The 19,363-nt window shown below is 43.3% G+C and overlaps 1 protein-coding gene across 1 annotated transcript in view; it reads right to left on the bottom strand.

Annotated features, from left to right (window-relative positions):
- Window positions 1-13,139, bottom strand: part of LOC122447239 (ATP-binding cassette sub-family C member 4-like) — a 245,412-nt gene extending 232,273 nt beyond the window's left edge. Inside the window, exons 1-5 of the mRNA XM_043477775.1 lie at window positions 13,019-13,139; window positions 12,062-12,141; window positions 10,213-10,237; window positions 5,753-5,871; window positions 2,207-2,431 (exon numbers count right to left, since the gene is read on the bottom strand). Coding sequence (XP_043333710.1) covers window positions 2,207-2,431; window positions 5,753-5,871; window positions 10,213-10,237; window positions 12,062-12,141; window positions 13,019-13,139 — 570 coding nt within the window. The remainder of the gene's footprint in view (window positions 1-2,206; window positions 2,432-5,752; window positions 5,872-10,212; window positions 10,238-12,061; window positions 12,142-13,018) is intronic.
- Between the last annotated feature and the right edge of the window lie 6,224 nt (window positions 13,140-19,363).

The following is a 19,363-nucleotide window of genomic DNA, read 5'->3' on the forward strand; positions in this document are numbered from 1 at the left end:
TGAACTGTGAACTTCCAGATGTTCAAGCTGGTTTTAGAAAAGGCAGAGGAACCAGAGATAAAATTGCCAACATCTGCTGGATCAGTAAAAAAGCAAGAGTTCCAGAAAAACGTCTATTTCTGTTTTATTGACTATGCCAAAGCATTTGACTGTGTGGATCACAATAAACTGTGGAAAATTCTAAAAGAGATGGGCATGTCAGACCACCTGACCTGCCTCTTGAGAAACCTGTATGCAGGTCAGGAAGCAACAGTTAGAACTGGACATGGAACAACAGACTGGTTCCAAATAGGAAAAGGAGTATGTCAAGGCTGTATATTGTCACCCTGCTTATTTAACTTATATGCAGAGTACATCATGAGAAACGCTAGGCTGGAAGAAGCACATACTGGAATCAAGATTGCCAAGAGAAATATCAATGACCTCAGATATGCAGATGACACTACCCTTATGGCAAAATTGAAGAGGAACTAAAAAGCCTCTTGATGAAAGTGAAAGAAGAGAGTGAAAAAGTTGGCTTAAAGCTCAACATTCAGAAAACTAAGATCATGGAATCTGGTCCCATCACTTCATGGGAAATATGTGGGGAAACAGTAGAAATAGCATCAGACTTTTATTTTTTGGGACTCCAAAATTACTGCAGATGGTGATTGCAGCCATGAAATTAAAAGACGCTTATTCCTTGGAAGGAAAGTTATGACCAACCTAGATAGTATATTATAATGCAGAGACATTACATTGCCAACAAAGGTCCGTCTGCTCAAGGCTATGGTTTTTCCAGAGGTCATGTATGGATGTGAGAATTGGACTGTGAAGAAAGCTGAGCGCCGAAAAATTGATGGTTTTGAACTGTGGTGCTGGAGAAGACTCTTGAGAGTCCCTTGGGCTGCAAGGAGATCCAAACAGTCCATCCTAAAGGAGATCAGTCCTGGGTGTTCATTGGAAGGACTGACGCTGAAGCTGAAACTCCAGTACTTTGGCCACCTCATGCGAAGAGTTGACTCCTTGGAAAGGACCCTGATGCTGGGAGGTATAGGGGCAGGAGGAGAAGGGGATGACAGAGCATGAGATGGCTGGATGGCATCACCAACTCGATGGACATGAGTTTGAGTAAACTCCAGGAGCTGGTGATGGACAGGGAGGCCTGACGTGCTGTGATTCATTGGGTTGCAAAGAGTTGGACACGACTGAGAGACTGAACTGAACTGAAGGTTTCCACATGAAGCTTTTATATAAATAACACATTGGCAAATGATTACTTCAGTAAAACCATTCCAAGTATCCACTACCTAATATTATTATCCTATTTTACATGTGTGGTGAGAACACTTAAGATCTACTCTCTCAGAAATTTTCATACTAGCTTAGGGTAAACTATGAGACAATTTCATGGCATTCCTCAATATAAAATCACTGAACAGATTAAATCAGTTCTTATTAAAAGTGCTGTGACATATACTAAAGATAAAAGGAAATGTTGTATTGAAGTAGTTTAAATGAAGATCAACGATTACTCTCTAGAATGAATGAAACTGTGTTAAATTTCAAGTTTTATCTCAAATACCCTACTATTTTCTCTAACACCATTAACAACAATCACATCTATATAATACAGTGACTGAGTCTATATTTGGCATGAATTCTCTTTATATTTTTCTCTAACATAATTATATTGAATATAATTATATGAGTCTTTTAAAATTATAATCATTCCCTTTCTCAACTACATTCTCTGCTTGGAGATATAGTTTTATAGATCCAATCTCTGAAGTTCACTTTTAAATAAACATTTGATGTAAATTAAGGTTTTAATGAATACAACAAAAAGTTTCCATAAACAACACTATGAGATTTAGGCATGAAGACATTGAAAATCAGCTTGATAATTTTGATACTTATTTTTAAGTATTAATTTAACATTTTAAAAATATAATTTAATATTATTTCATACTACAAATTTAGTGGGTATTATGCAACAGCCTATGGCTAAAAGTTATCAAGGGCAGCCTTCACTTGATCTCAAAGAAAACTTTTCATTATTTATTGGTAAAATTTGCTTCAACAAACTTGGCTTTATGCAAAAGCAAGCTTCTCTAAGAAGGTGTAAACAATCCCAGTTATGAAAATTGTAGTTTACATAGAACTTTCCCTAAATGTTCCTGATCCCTCAAGGGAGGTACACACTGTGGTACCGAGTGACACTCACCTTGCGGTAGATCATATGGCACACGGCTACTCTCAGCCTCATCCCCACACGCTGAATGTGATAGAAGTACACGTGGTGCAGAACGGCCCACACGAGCACGCAGGCGCTCAGCCCTGCCGCGTAGCCATAGGCTTCGTGCAAAGCAGCAGAATAGGAAGGATGGTAGTTTTCAACATAGTTAACAATTTTCCCCAAAAATATGGGTTGAACTACTCTGGTGCCTTCCTAAAAGAAAAGAAAAAAGCCTTAATTAGAAATGTCAGTTTTTCTTAAAACAAGATTTACTTTTAGCGTCAGTCAGTTCAGTTGCTCAGTCATGTCCGACTCTTTGCGACCCCATGAATCGCTAGCATAGCATGTTAGAAATACATTTGGACAAAATGCTACATTCATGGCTAATTTAAAAGAAATACATGCAGATCCACTATCTCCTATAAGACAAGCAGGCAACAGTTTTAACCTTAAGTCAAAATTTTACATTCAAAGATAGTAAAGCCTTAGTACCTTATGCTTAGTACATGGTGGGTACTCAGCATAAATATCACAACCAGTACTTTAGAAGTCATTTGTCACAATGCCAAGTGAGCTTAAGATGAATAAGGATAAAAGTGGCAGAAGAAGAGGAAGAAATCTGCTTCCACAGGATCAAGCTTGCTGGCAGCTTGCCCCTGTCTTCTCAATGCCCCAGCCCAATAGAAAGTCAACCTGGTTCACATATGGGAGACATGCTTTCATCACTTTCTTTATGAATCTTTATGAACTGAGACACTGGCACAAACACATCCACTCTTCCACCCCAAACTCCACAGGTCTGTAGATAAAGAGAAAGGAAACCAGCTTCAGTTGCAGTATCACAAAGAAACCAGGCTTGGCAGCTCTGCAGGCTTTCAGCTCCCGGGAGCACTGCCTCATTATGTCTCTACCCTCTAGAAGTTATAATGTTCTTTGGAGTAAAAAATTAAACATGGTGGAGGCCAAGCTAAAAAATTGTGTCTTCAGTACTTCTCCATCCACCATCCACTGCAATTACTGGTTTGGAAGAAATATTCCCAATCATCTCTTCCCCAAGGCTAAACCAATTGACTCAGGGTACACTGAGGCTTCCACCCTGAGTAAGACTTAGGGAAAGCAAGCTTCTTTCCCAAAGAAAAAGGCAAAGAAACAGCAATACTTACTCACCCTGCCAAACAGTCACTCCACCCTACAACCTACTTCTTCCCTCTAGTCACTCCTTGAAGGTCCCCTTCTCCCCAGGTCCCCTTCCTTCTCCACCATGAAGGAAAGCCAAATGCTCAAAGAATCCAAGTCACCAAAAGTAAACACCTTGGCCTCCAAAGTCATTTCCTCCACAGACTCCTCAAGATACAAAATGCCACAATTTTGGAAATCTTTCAGGAACAGGGCTTTTCCTTTTTGGCAATCCTGCCTTAACTAACAGACAGAGGAAGCAACTGACAGGTTTGCTTTGATAGCTCTCTTCTATCTTTCTGAACCTGAGGAATCCACACACAAGAGGAAGGGAAGGAGAATCCATAACACCAAACACCAAAATAATTAAGCATTTTCTGCTTATCCAGCTAGTGTCTGATCAGGATATTTACCAAAAGATGGCTGAGTCCCTCATATGGGCGTCTCATTAAACCTCAACATTTCTGTCTTGATCTATACACATGTACACACACACGTTCTCAAGCTGCACCAACTACTTCTCCTTCCATGAAGTCATGGAAATTTTCATCTACTATAGAGGATAAAGGGAACACTATTTAGTTGAAGTATAAGTAAGATGATCAGACCTGAGTAAAATGATCACTTCTCATACATTTCCACCGTGTACTGTCATCCATCCCAAGAGGCATAGAGAGCTCATGGAAGAGGACCTCATACAATGGATTGCCAAACACACTGTTTATAGAGTTTCCTGAGATGGAAATGAGGAGGCTCACACAGAGAAGCAAGAACATCAGACTGTACACAGGGGCAGTCCCAGCCCAGGTACGGCCAAGGGCAGTCCAGTGCTGCAGCCACAAACCATCAGAAGCCCAGCAGTAATATCTGCCATCCCAAACTTTCCCGAAACTTGTGATTCTCTTTGGAAATCACTGTTTCCTGTTACTCTGCTCTCCATATGAGCCTAACATCCTTGTAATTACAGAAGAAATAAGAGTAATGTCATTCACCAAAGAGAATATGAATAAATGTAACAAATCCACCAAAAAAGAGTGTAAATAAAGGCAGGTCACTACTGCCTAAACTTATGTGGATTTTTTCACTGATAAACAGTATTTGATAATCCAGTTGAGGGACTTCCCTGGTGGCCCAGTGGCTAAGACTCCACAACTCGATACTCCCAGTGTAGGGGACCTGGGTCCAGTCCCTGGTCAGGGCACTATATCCCACATGCTGCAACTAAGACCTAGCACAGCTAAGCAAATGAATCTTAAAAAAACAAAACAAAACAAAACAAAAAACAGTTGAACAAAAGCCTCAATAAGGTATTAATACCAGTTAATGACCCATATCTGCCACTCATTGGTCAATTTTTTTCTTTTTCTCGATAATGATTATTCTTTATTTGGGACAGAAATTTTCAAAAAGATAAAGGTTTTTTCTAACATGAACTGTTACTTTAATCTGATGTAATTTGAGGGGAGAGTCATTTGTTATTCTTAAGCCTTATTTTGGACTTCCTCCGATGGACCAATGGAAAAAAATCCATCTCAATGCACAAGACACAGGAGATACAGGTTTGATCCCAGAGTTGGGGAGATCCTCTGGAGGAGGAAGTAGCAATCCACTCCACGATTCTTGCCAGGATAATCTTATGGACAGAGGACCTACAGTCCATGGGGTCACAAAGAATCAGACACAACTGAGTAACTGAGCACACATGCACAACTTTGCCTCCAGCAAGGAGGAGTCATGGTAATTCAGAGAACTGATGAGAAGTATAATGTACAAGGAATTTCCATTCTTGCATAAGTTGCAACTATTGAAATTATAAAATTGATATTACATTCCATATGAAAAATAACAGCAAGAACAATTTTCCAGTAATTTCTCTCAAAAAAATAGAAAACACACACAAAAAAAGTAGAAAACAAAACAGTGAATAGCACAAAACTGTGAAAACAAAACCCCAAAGTACATATAGAGAATAAGAATACACATATTAAATATGATTCTTCAATGCTTCCAGAACACACAGGACAGAAGTGACTGAGGCCATCAAAGGTAGACTAAGTAAATCCATCCCCTCTGCACACAAGGAAAGGTTAGAGATGAAGAGTCATTTAACAGGACAGCTGGCATCAGCATTTGTAATCTGTGTTTCCATTTCTGGCATTTGGTAAAACTGGCTGAGGCAAACCAGGCAAAAGATTTTCCAGCTACCAGAAGATTAGCTCCTACATATGCTCAATTCTCTGTTCCAAGTATTAACTCCAAATGAAACAGTGGTGTGAATCCCAAGGAAAAGTCCAATCTCAGAAGACTCTGCTTGCCTTGGCGAGTCTCTCAGAGAGGCAAGGAGTGGCTGTGGCTCACCCTGGGGACACAGACCTGGCGGCGGCCATTCCCGGGAGCCGCCCCTACACGTGTGCACTGGTGCGGGCAGACACCACCGAGGAATTCCCTCATCTGCACATTCCCGGTTCTCACTTCAACTGATAAGAAATAAAACAACTGAGAAAATATTCATTATCAACCACGAAGCTAACCAAACTGAAATTTCCTTGATTGGCAGGAACAAGGTCAAACACTGCCCCCTTAAACCCTCCCTCTTTGACATCAATTTATGACCACCCCACGATTATTCTTTCCACAAACAAACTGAGTATAGTTCTTCCTCTTTCACAAGAATTCTTCACAACTCTGAAATTATAAAGAGTCTTTAAAAGAGCCTAATTTAATACTACAACATCCAATAATCAAGGTTCTCAGAGAGTCCGAGTGTTCAGCCTTCTGAAAGCAGCTGACATTGGGTTCCACATTTTGCTTCTTAGGGTAACTTCTTGCATGGCTAGGTTAGATGCTAGAACTTCTACAGTGGGTAGAATTCCTCCTCCATGTTAATGTACTTGAAACATTTCTTACCCAACTTCCCCATATCTCATTCACAGAAAAAAAAAAAAAATTGAAAAAAGCTATCAAAGAAAAATGCTTCAGTAAAACATTCAAGCAGAAAAGAGTGAGCTTGTAGAAAAAAATGAATAGGCAGCTAATGTTTAGAATGGAGGGAAAGGTGACAAAATGTAGAGTTGAGGAAAATCCACAGATAAGGAGGAAAAGAGGTGAATCTGGGGAAATCATAGCCATCAGGATTCTAGATATCCTAGCCTTCACTCATCTTTTACACAGTGGTCTTCATCCTGACTGGATCTTAGCATCACCTGGGAAGGGATAAGTGCACTCTGACGCCCGAGGCCCAGTCTCCAGAAACTGGCTTAGATTCAGCTGATTAGGGTGGAACCTGAAGGTTCCTCTCCCTGCAGATTCTGGATGCAGAGACTGACCCCATGTAAGCATCTGCTAACCTCCACTCCTGCACTGTCACAGCATCTGAGCCTGGAATGGCTATGGACCTGCTCTGAAGGAGTTATGAGGATCACAAAGAGTTTTAACCAGAGTCCCATGGCACGTTTCATGCTTCTAGAAAAGTCCTTCTAAACTCAAGTCCAGAGATTATAGTGATGAAATTAAAATTTTTCATTCTGCACAGTAGGAAAAACAAAATGTCCAGAAAAGGCATTTTAAAAATACAAATAAAAGATGAATTAAAATTAGCTTGAAAAGTTATCTCTAAAGGGAGAAGGAGAATTGGAATAGAGCTAACAAGGATATCAGCCTTCTTTAAAAATAGCCCTTTCTTGATTTGGGAATCATGAAAACATTATAGAGAATTTTAATTATAAAACAGCTAATTTATTAAAAAGCAATTCCTAAAACTTCTGAGAAAGATTAAACAAAAGTACCTAAATATATACCCAATAGTTCTTTTTGGTATGGCTCTGCTAACCAAGGGGATGGGTATATATTTAGGTACTTTTGTGGAGAGGGTGAGATGTATGCAAAGAGTAACATGGAAACTTACATTACCATATGTAAAATAGATAGCCAATGAGGAATTTGCTGTTTGGCTCAGGAAACTCAAACAGGGGCTCTGTATCAACCTAGAGGAGTGGGGTGGGGAGGGAGATGGAAGGGAGGTTCAAAAGGGAGGGGATATATGTATATCTATGGCTGATTCATGTTGAGGTATGACAGAAAACAGAAAAATTCTGTAAAGCAATCATCCTTCAATAAAAAATAAATACTTTTTTTAAAAAAGTAATTTTAAACAAAGTAATTTGAAAACACATTCTCTGTGTGATACACCCACCTGAAGACAGTATGAAGTGCAAAAAAAAAATCTTAAATTTCTTTCAGAAGTCACATTATAAGGTAAAACAAATGAATAATTATGTCAATATCATTGAGAGTTGGGCTTAGACATGGAACAAAGAATAGATGATGGGAGGAAAGAGATATAGATGTAAGTACAATAATATGAAGTAAGACTTTCCTGCATCTGACTTGGACTGGAAACACCCATGAACTGGGAAGACCCAGAGGGATGGGATGGGGTGGGAGGTGGGAGGAGCGATCAGGATGGGGAACACATGTAAATCCATGGCTGATTCATGTCATGTATGGCAAAAAACCACTAAAATATTGTAAAGCAATTAGCCTCCAACTAATAAAAATTTAAAAAAAAAAACATATTTCTTTACCTTAAAAATTGTATTCTAACTTTGTCTAATGAAAAAGCCAAGAAACAAAAACCAAAAGCAATAAGCACCTCTAACATTCAGACTATGGTCTTTAAATATCATTTCACACTAAAAGAAGCCAGGGTTGCTTGGAGAAATGGATGATTCCAGGGCTGGAGCAATTGCTGTACAAAATGAGCTGGAAACATCCTCTCACACCAGGAACCAAAAAACAAAACAAAAAATCTAGCAAAGACTTCTAGAGTATGTGCAAAATACTTAGGACCCAACCTGAAAAGACCCCCAATGCCAAAAGATGGCCAAAGGTTAGCACAAGCCTAACAAATGAAATGGGCTGAAGCAGATCATAAATGCTTAACTCTATGAGCTCAAACTGACATTCACAAAACCAAACCAAACCAAACAACAATAAAAACTCACTAGCCCCAGAGGAGAACCAACTCATCATTTTGAAAACAGGTTTTAAAAAATGAAAAACATTATTTTCCCCTACTCTTCCTATAAATACTATAGTTCAGGGTTAACCAAAGAGCTTAGAACATCCCCATTTTGTAACCTTTAATGAATTAATGGACCTTGAGCAAGGATAATGAATAGCTCCTAACATATCTCTCTCTCTCTCACACACACACACACTCACACAAAAGAAGTTATGTATCTCATAAGGGAGATATACAGTGCTACCTCCTACATAGACGAAAGGGGTGAAGAAAAGCCAAATGAGTTATATCAAACCTCTAGATCTAAACACCAGCTAAGGTGTCAGAGGAACATGTTAAGTGACACAGGGGGAGAAGCGATCAGCCAAATCCAGGCTGTGGGAATCTCTACAGAACAAATAACCTTGAGATGCAGGGTTGGGGGGTGGGGGCGGACAGAAAAGCAATCTGTATAACCTATGTCAGCCCAATGTACCTTGTTTAATACTGCTTCCAACAGAAGAGGGGCAAAAGACAACTGTGAGTTTTGGATAGATACTAATGATATTAAAGTTAATATTTATGTATAATAACAATAATGTTTATGCTAAATATGTTTAGTGAGGGAAGATTCCACATCTTTTAAAGATACATACTAAAATATATATGGATAAAAATGATATGATGTCTTGGAACTGCTTTAAAATAATCTTGGGAAGTGAGAGTGAGTTTCAGATGAATCAAGATGGCTCATTATGGCAATTATTGAAGCGGACTTAGGGTGACATGGGCTTCCCTGGTGGCTCAGCTGGTAAAGAGTCTTCCTGCAATGCAGGAGACCTGGGTTCAATCCCTGCATTGGGAAGATCCCCTGGAGAAGAGAAAGGCTACCCACTCCAGTCCATGGCCTGGAGAATTCCATGGACTGTATAGTCCATGCGGTGGCAAAGAGTCGGACACGACTAATGACATTCACTAGGGTGACATAGGGTCTTATTTCCCTTTATCCTTCTGAGTTCCTAGCTGAGGATCCCTGTAATAAATGACAGAATAACAAGAGAAAATCAAACAGAAGTTTATTAGCATGTATATTTCTGACACGCATGTGAAATATCAAGAAGAGCTGAGTGACTTTCTGAGATGCCCAAGCCCCCACCTTAAATGCATCTCCAGCTAAAGACAAGTAAAGGTGAGGGAGCGCCATGAGAGGTTAACAGGGAAAGCAGCTTAGACTACAGCAGGGTGGGGTGTGTTATGCAGATTTCATCCTTCTTGAAGACTGTCCTTCAACAGGATTCTGCTGTGATTTAGAGCCATCCTTTTTTTTTCTGGTACAGAGAGGGAGACACCTTTACAAAGGGAGGTTTCCTTTATCAGTGTAAACGTCCCTTACAGGAGAGTAACTTCTACTCTGTCTTCAGGGTTTCTCCCGTGTCTGTTTCTCAAAAACTGAATCAACTCACAACAATCTTCCTGCCAGAGAGCCCTATTCTGGAGTGACACTTTGTGTACCCTTTCATTCTATTCTATTTTTGTATTTTTGAAATGTTCCTAAAAATCTACAGGGGGAGAAAAAAACACTATAGAAAGCAGGTGACAGAGAGCCCAGAGCTGTTGCTAGAAAAACAGCTCCTCTTGGCTCTGAGCCTCAGTGGAGGCTGTGGGAGGAGAGGACATAACACAGAGAACACAGGTCTAGGAGTCAGAACACTGCGCTTCAGAAACCAGGTTGGCCACCTGCAAGTCACATGACCCTAAGCCCATCTTGTGTCCTCCTGGGCCTCTGGGTCTTTATCTGTGAAAATATCCACCTTACCTCCCTTGGAGAAATCCTGGGACAACTAAACGAGATACAACAGCTCAGAGTGCTCTGAAACCGCCATAAAAACAAGGGTTTTTCATCACTTTTATTATTAGAAGTCCTGGTTAGAGACTTACTCTATTCTTAATGGCAGAGGCTGGTTTCACAAAGGGCTTGAAAAACTCATCATTGCTCACAGGCAATCACAGTGGAACAAGAACTCTTGAGAAAATTTATGTGTAAAGCCAAATTTTCTAGCCTGTAATTAAAGTTTCACTTCTAAGCAGACTGCTAAAATTTTTAACCATTATGAGTACAATCTTTTAAAAACAGTCTCCTACTTCCCTGACTACATAAAGAAAATGGATTGAGGGGGGTGAAGGAAACAAGTAAAATAGGTGAGGGAACTTAAGAGTTACAAACTCCAAATTATAAAATAAGTAAAAGGGGATCAGAGACAAAAAATAAATACATAAAATTTTTAAAAATAAATAAATCACAGGATTATAATATACAACATAGGAAATATATTCAATAACATTAGAATAACTTTGCATGGTGACAGTTGGTAACTAAACTGATCATGTACTGTATAAAATATTAAATCATTAATGATGTATACCAGAAGCTAATATAACATTGTAAGCCGATCATACTTCAATTTAAAAAATTCTTTTAATTTTACATTAAAAACTTACATATGCTTAGAAAAAGAAAATAAGATTGGATATAAAACCCTCATTTATAACTCAAGGTCATCACTGTGGGTGTTACTAACACCTAATGGCTAATACTAAGCTCTCAGGAACCAGGAGGGCGCACACAGCAGGTCTGCTCTGCAGGTCCCCATCTGCTTGGCTCACTGCCCACTCCTCCTCTCCCTTGCTGTGTGGTCCTCAGTGGTTGCTCTCAGCCCACAGTATCTCTGCCATCAGCAGCCACTCCTCAGCAGCCTCCTGGGTTGAGCAAAGTGAGGGTCACATGGGAGAAAGGGTTAGGGAATAAATGCAGAGACCACTCAGCTCCTGGGGAACCAACCCTGAGCCCAGGCACAGAGCCCACTGTGGGATGCAGAGGATCCTGTTTCCTTCCTGCCCATTGGCTGAGCTCCAGAGTGAAGGTTTACACACACATGGGCTTCCCACGGCCTCCACCTGGACCAGAGACAATCAGCAAAAGTGACCTCAGACCAAGGCCAAGTGACTGGACAAGGCTGGGCCACTTCTTAGGGTCCTGGAAAAAGGATATAACTCCTGGCAACACCCTCCCCTCTCAGGGGAAGGGACTGGGTGAACCTACTCTGGCTCTCTGAGGTCACTCCACTTACACACCAGCAATGGAGACCTCACCTCTCAGAGAGAAGCCCTGATGACCCAGGAGGTGGTCTCTGTGACTCAGGACCAGGCAGAGGCTTCAGGCTCCTCCTCTCCACCCTGAGGGCCCTGGGCAGGCAGAGACCTGTCCTCTCCACCCCCAGTAACCGTGGAGGTGCACACAGGGGTCAGGTATGCTGGGAACTCTCCGGCTGCTCTGGTCTAATTAGGGGTGACCAGAAAGTGCTCCGTAGCCTGGTACTTGTTTCTCTGAGACGTAGAGATACTCCTCAGTTCTCACAGGACAGCTCATGGAATTCTCCAGGCCAGAATACTGGAGTGGATAGCCTTTCCCTTGTCCAGGGGATCTTCCCAACCCCGGGATCGAAGCCAGGTCTCCCTCATTGCAGGCAGATTCCTTACCAGCTGAGCTATCAGGGAAGCCCTTCTCATAGGACACAGGTTTTCATATCTCAAAATCCTAAAACCCTAAAAGCCTCACCCTGGACTGATGTCCCTGTGCTTTTTCCTGCTGGTGCCACCAGGAGTACCTGTGACACCCCGCTCGTGCTGTGGGTGGTAAGAGCACACTGCTTGGGATCATTGATGATCCACAGAGTGTTCTGTGCACCTGAGGGATTAAAAGAGGGCTGGAGATCAAAAGGAAACATGTTTGTATTTTAGAAAATCCTGGGCTGAGTTTAGATCTTCCACCATCTAAAGTATAAAGAACAACAATCACTATAGATTGATCACAACAAGGGAAGTTGCTTCATAAAATCAATTATTTAACTAGCACTGCTATCAGTACTAGTGGTACTACCACACAAATGAGCCCCTAAATTTACGTCCTCTACTCCCCACTTCTCTGCCATGACCACCCAGTGACCAACCTCCTGAAATGGCCCAGGACTCTACCAGTTGCAACTTATGCAACTCCAGGCCTGGCCTTCCTGCATCCCCAGCAGGAAGTATTACTGGGGCTGGAAAACTTTGAAATCAACACTCCCAGCACCACAGTGGGGAGGATTCCGTCTCAGGAAAAACCCCAGATCTTGTGCCCTCTCCCTTTATGTCTGCTTCTCCCATGAGCTGTCACAGCCAAGACACAGACTGATACTAGAATGGGATCCACCCAAGGCTTAGTGACCCCACTCAAGGGGCTAACAGCCCAGGACAGCAAGAAAAACCAGCAGCTCAGTTCAAACCCAGCCACATGGGCTATGCTTTGAGACCCACTTGACTTTAAGACTCTTTAGCATCTGGTACCAAACAGAAACTAGGTAACCAGGGACAGCAGAGAGAGACCTGCTTCAGGATATGATCCAGCATTAAACCCTGAGGCCACTCATCCAACCAGGCACCTGGCATGAGTTGCAGGCACACACCAAAGCTCCAGGGTTTCCTGATAAGCAGAATTCATGAGAGCTCTGCTGGGTCAGGTCAGGAAATCCTGCACAAATAGGCCACACCAGCTTGCCACCTATGTATTTCAAACAGAGACTTACTGTGACTACGTGGAAATACCATCACCGGGACAGCTGTACACGGGACAAAGAAGGGCTGGGACAGCCTGAAGGGTTCCTGCTCCCTCTCCCACCCGCTGTCCTTCACAAGGCACTGCGGCATCTAGGTGGTCAGAGCCCTCTCTAAGGTGGCACTCTGCCCCACACACCTGTCCACCCTCTGGCACAATGGCCAATCCTCTTCGGGCATCAGTGAGAACTCCATCCCCCAGGACCATTCAGTCACCTGGGAGCTGACAGATCCTCTGTCTCTCCAGTTGTGTGGGTCAGACTTCACCTGCCCAGCTGCCCACTGCCCACAGTCAGTTCCTTCAGTACAACCCTTCAGGACAGCCTTTAAACAAGAGCCACGCCACCCACCTGTAAACCACCTGGCTCACCCACCTCACTCCAGCACAATGGACTGAGGACAATTCACCACCTTCTCCACCTAAAACACCCCTTTCACAGCAACTGCCTCTTCCATCCCCCCTGCTCTCACACACTCACAGCCCGCCCGTGTCCCTAAGGCAGCGCTAAGGGACCACGGAGAGCACGAGCCACCCAGGGGGTCTGCAGCAGACCTCCAGCAGGTCAGCCAGAGCAGGGGGCTGCCGGCACTGTGTCCCCAGGGGGACTGTCCTCTGGGGGGTCTTGACCCAGGATCTTCAGGGTCACGGAGGTCACTGACCTCATGGCTTTCTGTCTCTGGTTTGCCCTGCACATCCCCTCCTACACCCTCTGCCAATGCCAGCTACCAGGATCCCCCTTCAGCCAGGAATCCATCCCCACAACCAGGGGAAGAAAGCATGGAAGGTGCACAGAATTCATGGTGAAGCTGGAGCTCCTCCCCACGGGGGCTTTGGCTCACAGTGCCAGCCCACGGGGAAGAGGGCAGCCTGGAGAAACATATGCTCTTAGGAGTTCTGGGCGGCTACAGTCCAGATGCAGGGCCCTGGATTCGGTTCCCCTGGAAGAGGAGAGGCGATGGTATCTTCTTACAAAAGCATTTATCAGATGTGACCTGTTCAAGGTAACAAATTTTAGCTTATTAAACTATAACAAAAGTGCCATAAAATGTATGCTATTCTGGGCTCTTGTCCAAATTCAGTTCAGTCTCGCAGTCGTGTCCGACTCTGAGACCCCATGAATCACAGCACACCAGGCCTCCCTGTCCATCACCAACTCCCGGAGTTTATCCAAACTCATGTCCATCGAGTCAGTGATGCCATCCAGCCATCTCATCCTCTGGCGTCCCCTTCTCCTCCTGCCCCCGATCCCTCCCAGCATCAGGGTGCTTTCCAACGAGTCAACCCTTCACATGAGGTGGCCAAAGTACGGGAGTTTCAGCTTCAGCATCAGTCCTTCCAATGAACACCCAGGACTGATCTCCTTTAGGATGGACTGGTTGGATCTCCTTGCAGTCCAAGGGACTCTCAAGAGTCTTCTCCAACACCATAGTTCAAAACCATCAATTCTTCGGTGCTCAGTTTTCTTCACAGTCCAACTCTCACATCCATACATGACCACTGGAAAAACCATAGCCTTGACCAGACGGACCTTTGTTGGCAAATTAATGTCTCTGCTTTTCAATATGCTATCTAGGTTGGTCATAAGTTTCCTTCCAAGGAGTAAGAGTCTTAATTTCATGGCTGAAATCACCATCTGCAGTGATTTTGGAGCCCCCAAAATAAAGTCTGATGCTGTTTCCACTGTCTCCTCATCTATATCCCATGAAGTGATGGGACCAGATGCCATGATCTTAGTTTTCTGAATGTTGAGCTTTAAGCCAACTTTTCACTCTCCTCTTTCATTTTCATCAAGAGGCTTTTTAGTTCCTCTTCACTTTCTGCCATAAAGGTGGGATCGTCTGCATATCTGAGGTTATTGATACTTCTCTCAGCAATCTTGATTCCAGTATTTCTTCCAGCCCAGCATTTCTCATGATGTACTCTGCATGTAAGTTAAATAAGCATGATGACAATATACAGCCTTGAAGTACTCCTTTTCCTATTTGGAACCAGTCTGTTGTTCCATGTCCAGTTCTAACTTTTGCTTCCTGACCTACATACAGGTTTCTCAAGAGACAGGTCAGGTGGTCTGGTATTCCCATCTCTTTAAGAATTTTCCACAGTTTATTATGATCCACACAGTTGAAGGCTTTGGTGTAGTCAATAAAACAGAAATAGATGTTTTTCTGGAACTCTCTTGCTTTTTCGATGATCCAGCGGATGTTGGCAATTTGATCTCTGGTTCCTCTGCCTTGTCTAAAACCAGCTTGAACATCTGGAAGTTCTCGGTTCACGTATTGCTGAAGCCTGGCTTGGAGAATTTTGAGCGTTACTTTACTAGTGTGTGAAATGAGTGCAACTGTGCGGTAGTTTGAGCATTCTTTGGGATGGCCTGTCCAAATTACCTTCCTCTAAATCACTGGGCACATATTGCCTGAGGCTGCTAGAATCTTCTGGTCAAAATCAGTCAGCATTTATACTGAGCACCAGGAACTTTCTAACATAATATAAAATGGCTTTTATTTCAAGGCCATCCTTCCACAACACTGTTTAATTGGTTAAAAGAAAAATTGTAAATCTTGGTTGTCAATTTTTGCCATTCTAAAGATAAATACAACCTTTGAACTCTATCATGTTTCCACGAGGGTCTATCCTCAGACCTTAGACTACTGGCCTCCCTCCCCACCCATCCTGTCAACCTCAGTACTGAGATACAGTACTGAGATACACCAAAAAGCAATGCACAGTATGAAAATCTTTTACCCCAAGAAACGTAAACAATCCCCAAATTAAATAGGGTTTCCAGTAACGCCTTACAATTGCTTTCATTAAGGAAGGCTCCTGTGTGTCTTTCTGGGCTCTCAAAACTTCCTGATCCCAGTACCTGCAATGAGAAACAGCACAGTGGAGAACAGCGTGTCCACCACAGGGAAACAGGGGAGGGCAGAGTGGGAGATGGGCCTTCACTACAGGGCGCTCTGTGGGGCCCCACAGATGCTGGCGAACTGCTCACAGGGCTCCTGAAAGATGAGCGGTGCAGACTCTGAAGCACCAGGGAAACAGGCCTGGAGGGAAAAGTCCCAGATTCTGGAAACAAGTTCCTGCCAAGCTTTGCTGGACTCACAGGTCATGAGCAGCTCAGGAGGGCAGCCTCCCTCTTCCGAGGACCCCACCTCTGGGGACAGAGCTCGGCCTCCAGGGCTGTGGCTACGGGCTCCCTCCACGTCCACAGATGCACAGGGAACACAGCCTCCCCCTCCAAAGTGGGCCAAGCCCGGGGTCAGCCTGAGGGGGTGTGCGTGCAGAGTCAGGGGAGGAGTCTCAGAAGAACCCAGAGGAAGGCAAAGCCCCCCACCCCAAACCTTTAGCCCCACGTGGAAATTCTCACTCTCCCTCTCCTTCTCTCTGCTGCCTGTGCTCACCCTTGCAGCTCTTCTCCAAGGTGCTGGGAGCAATCTTTCGGAAGCACCGAGTACATGTCATCTGGTTCTAATTTCTGTTTGTGACCAATTGTAAACAAGGGGTTTAGCCACCTATTAAACATTAAAAGGAGAGTGACATATATCCAAATTACACATCTCTAATTAGAAACCTTTATTCATGGACATTGTTTAAAAAAATGTCTACATTTTAAATATATACAGGGGGAAACTAGACATGTGCTTACACACATACATTCTAGGTATAGGAAATTCATGCTGGCTTATACATGGTATAACTTAATTAAAGCAGGCTGTTTGTGACCTACTGAATATACATTGTAAATCTGCCTTAATTATTAAGGAAAAACTATATCTAGAAATGAAAATAAAATAGCAGTGTTTAAGGTAAGCAGAATAGAGCTGAATGGCCATTGTGGGTAAGGCTGCAGATATGTTCCTGTATTACTGAGGACTTAAGTCTTCTGAACTGTATCAGATTCAAGGATACCTAGGTGGCGCTAGTGGTAAAGAACACATCTGCTAATGCAGGAGATGTAAGAGATGCTGGTTTGACCCCTAGGTTGGGAAGATCCCCTGGAGAAGGAAATGGCAACCCACTCCGGTATTCATGCCTGGAAAATCCCATGGACAGGGGAGCCTGGTGGGCTACAGTCCATGGGGTCACAAAGAGACGGATATGACTGAAGTGTCTGAGCACCAGTCGTATTCAAAGCAGTTTCAACCTTGAGGTCAAGATCTCCTTAGAATAGCTGTCAACTCAAAGGAATTTTTACAGGGAATTATCTTATGGACACAACACCCTGAGTCTAACAGGCTCTGGACCCTGACCTCCTTACAGGCCTGTCAGACTCCCTTCAGCCAGAACGCTCATATGAGCCTCTTTCTGACCCCAACCTTCTGAAGACAACCTCAAGTTAAGTAATACCTTCCCAACTAAAATGCACAGTTGATTCTTCTTATGGTCCTCCTTGCGATCACTCCCTGGCAGAGTCATTTATTTTAGAAACTAACATTCAAACATCCAAAAGGGCTGGAATTTTACTGACTGTTGGATCTGTCACCATCAGCCTCAGTCAGGGAATAAATAGAGCCCCCAGACTTTCAGGGAACTCCACTAACAGCTGACTACATCACCAAACTAGGTTTAATTCCTCCATGCCCAGGCTTCTGCCTGGGGATATCACGGTTGCCCCATTGCCACCCTTCTGCAGCAAAGGCGTATGTGTTAGTCAAATCCCTGTTTCCTGGGGGTCCAACCAACTGTTCACTATGAGCCTTCCACCGACAGGCATGGCCGAATCTAGATGGTTATCATGCTTAATGGCTTTGGGAACAGGATCATGCCAAACATGGAGGGGTCCGGCTATGCAGCAAGTACCCTGGATGGAAGGGTACCACCATGAGCTTAAATGTGACTCAAGAAAACCCAAAGACTGTGTGCACACCTGTGGGATGTTTATTCCACGAGACCCCTATGGCAAGGGCCACCCATGTTGGGCCATCAACTGTCTCCAAGGAAACTACCAGGGGACACTGGGCTATAGGTTGTTCACACCCAGATCAAGGTTACATTTGGATTTTAATTATACTCACACCACATGTGAATCAAAGTGGGGCATTCATCTAGTCAGGAGGGGAGCTGGGCTGGTAATAGCAGTTGTCACTCTTGTAGGATCCCTGGTGAGCCTAGCATGAGAAACAATTTATAACACCCTAACTACACACACACACACACACACACACACACACACACACACACACACACACACACACACACACACACACACACACACACACACACACACACACACACACACACACACACACACACACACAAGTCAGTCAGAGACTGGCCTGGCTAAGTAGAGAAACCAGTTCTCACCTTAGAATGATAAAATCTTATGGGACCCTCTGGCCCACATGACACTTGACCACCACAAAGTTCTTCATTACCTGCTGGCTGATCAAGGGGGAATTTTTGCCCCAGCAACCATTGCCTATTGTTTCTCTGTGAACACAAGTGGTCAGAAAGGAGAGAATGCATCCCAACTGCCAGAGAAAGACGCTTGCAGACAAAGACGAATATTATATGGTATGACTTATACATGGAATCTTTAAAAAACGGTACAAATGAACTTACCTACCAAACAGAAATAGAGTTACAGATGTAGAAAATGAACTTATGGTTACTAGAGGGTAAGGGAAGAAGGGACAAATTGGGAGACTAGGACTGACATATATAGACTACTATATTCGTGTCAAGCTCTTTGTGAACCCATAAACTGTAGCCCGGTAAGGTCCCCTGTCCAAGGGATTTCCCAGGCAAGAGTACTGGAGTGGGTTGCCATTTCCTTCTCCAGGGGATCTTCCCAACCTACAGATCTAATCCAGGTCTCCTGCATTGCAGCTGGATTCTCTACTGTCAGAGTCACCAGGGAAGAAAATATAAAACAGATAAGCAATAAGAACCCAGAAATCAGCGAACTAAGATGGACTGGAATGGGTGAATTTAACTCAGATGACCATTATATCTACTACTGTGGGCAGGAATCCCTTGGAAGAAATGAAATAGCCATCAAGGTCAACAAAAGAGTCTGAAATGCAGTACTTGGATGCAATCTCAAAAACGACAGAATGATCTCTCTTCGTTTCCAAGGCAAACCATTCAGTATCACGGTAATCCAAGCCTATGCCCCAACCAGTAATGCTGAAGAAGCTGAAGCTGAATGGTTCTATAAAGACCTACAAGACCTTTTAGAACTAACACCCAAAAAAGATGTCCTTTTCATTATAGGGGACTGGAATGCAAAAGTAGGAAGTCAAGAAACACCTGGAGTAACAGGCAAATTTGGCCTTGGAGTATGGAATGAAGCAGGGCAAAGGCTAATAGAGTT

This window comes from Cervus canadensis, chromosome 9 (genome assembly GCF_019320065.1).
Source record: "Cervus canadensis isolate Bull #8, Minnesota chromosome 9, ASM1932006v1, whole genome shotgun sequence".
Lineage (NCBI taxonomy): Eukaryota > Metazoa > Chordata > Mammalia > Artiodactyla > Cervidae > Cervus > Cervus canadensis.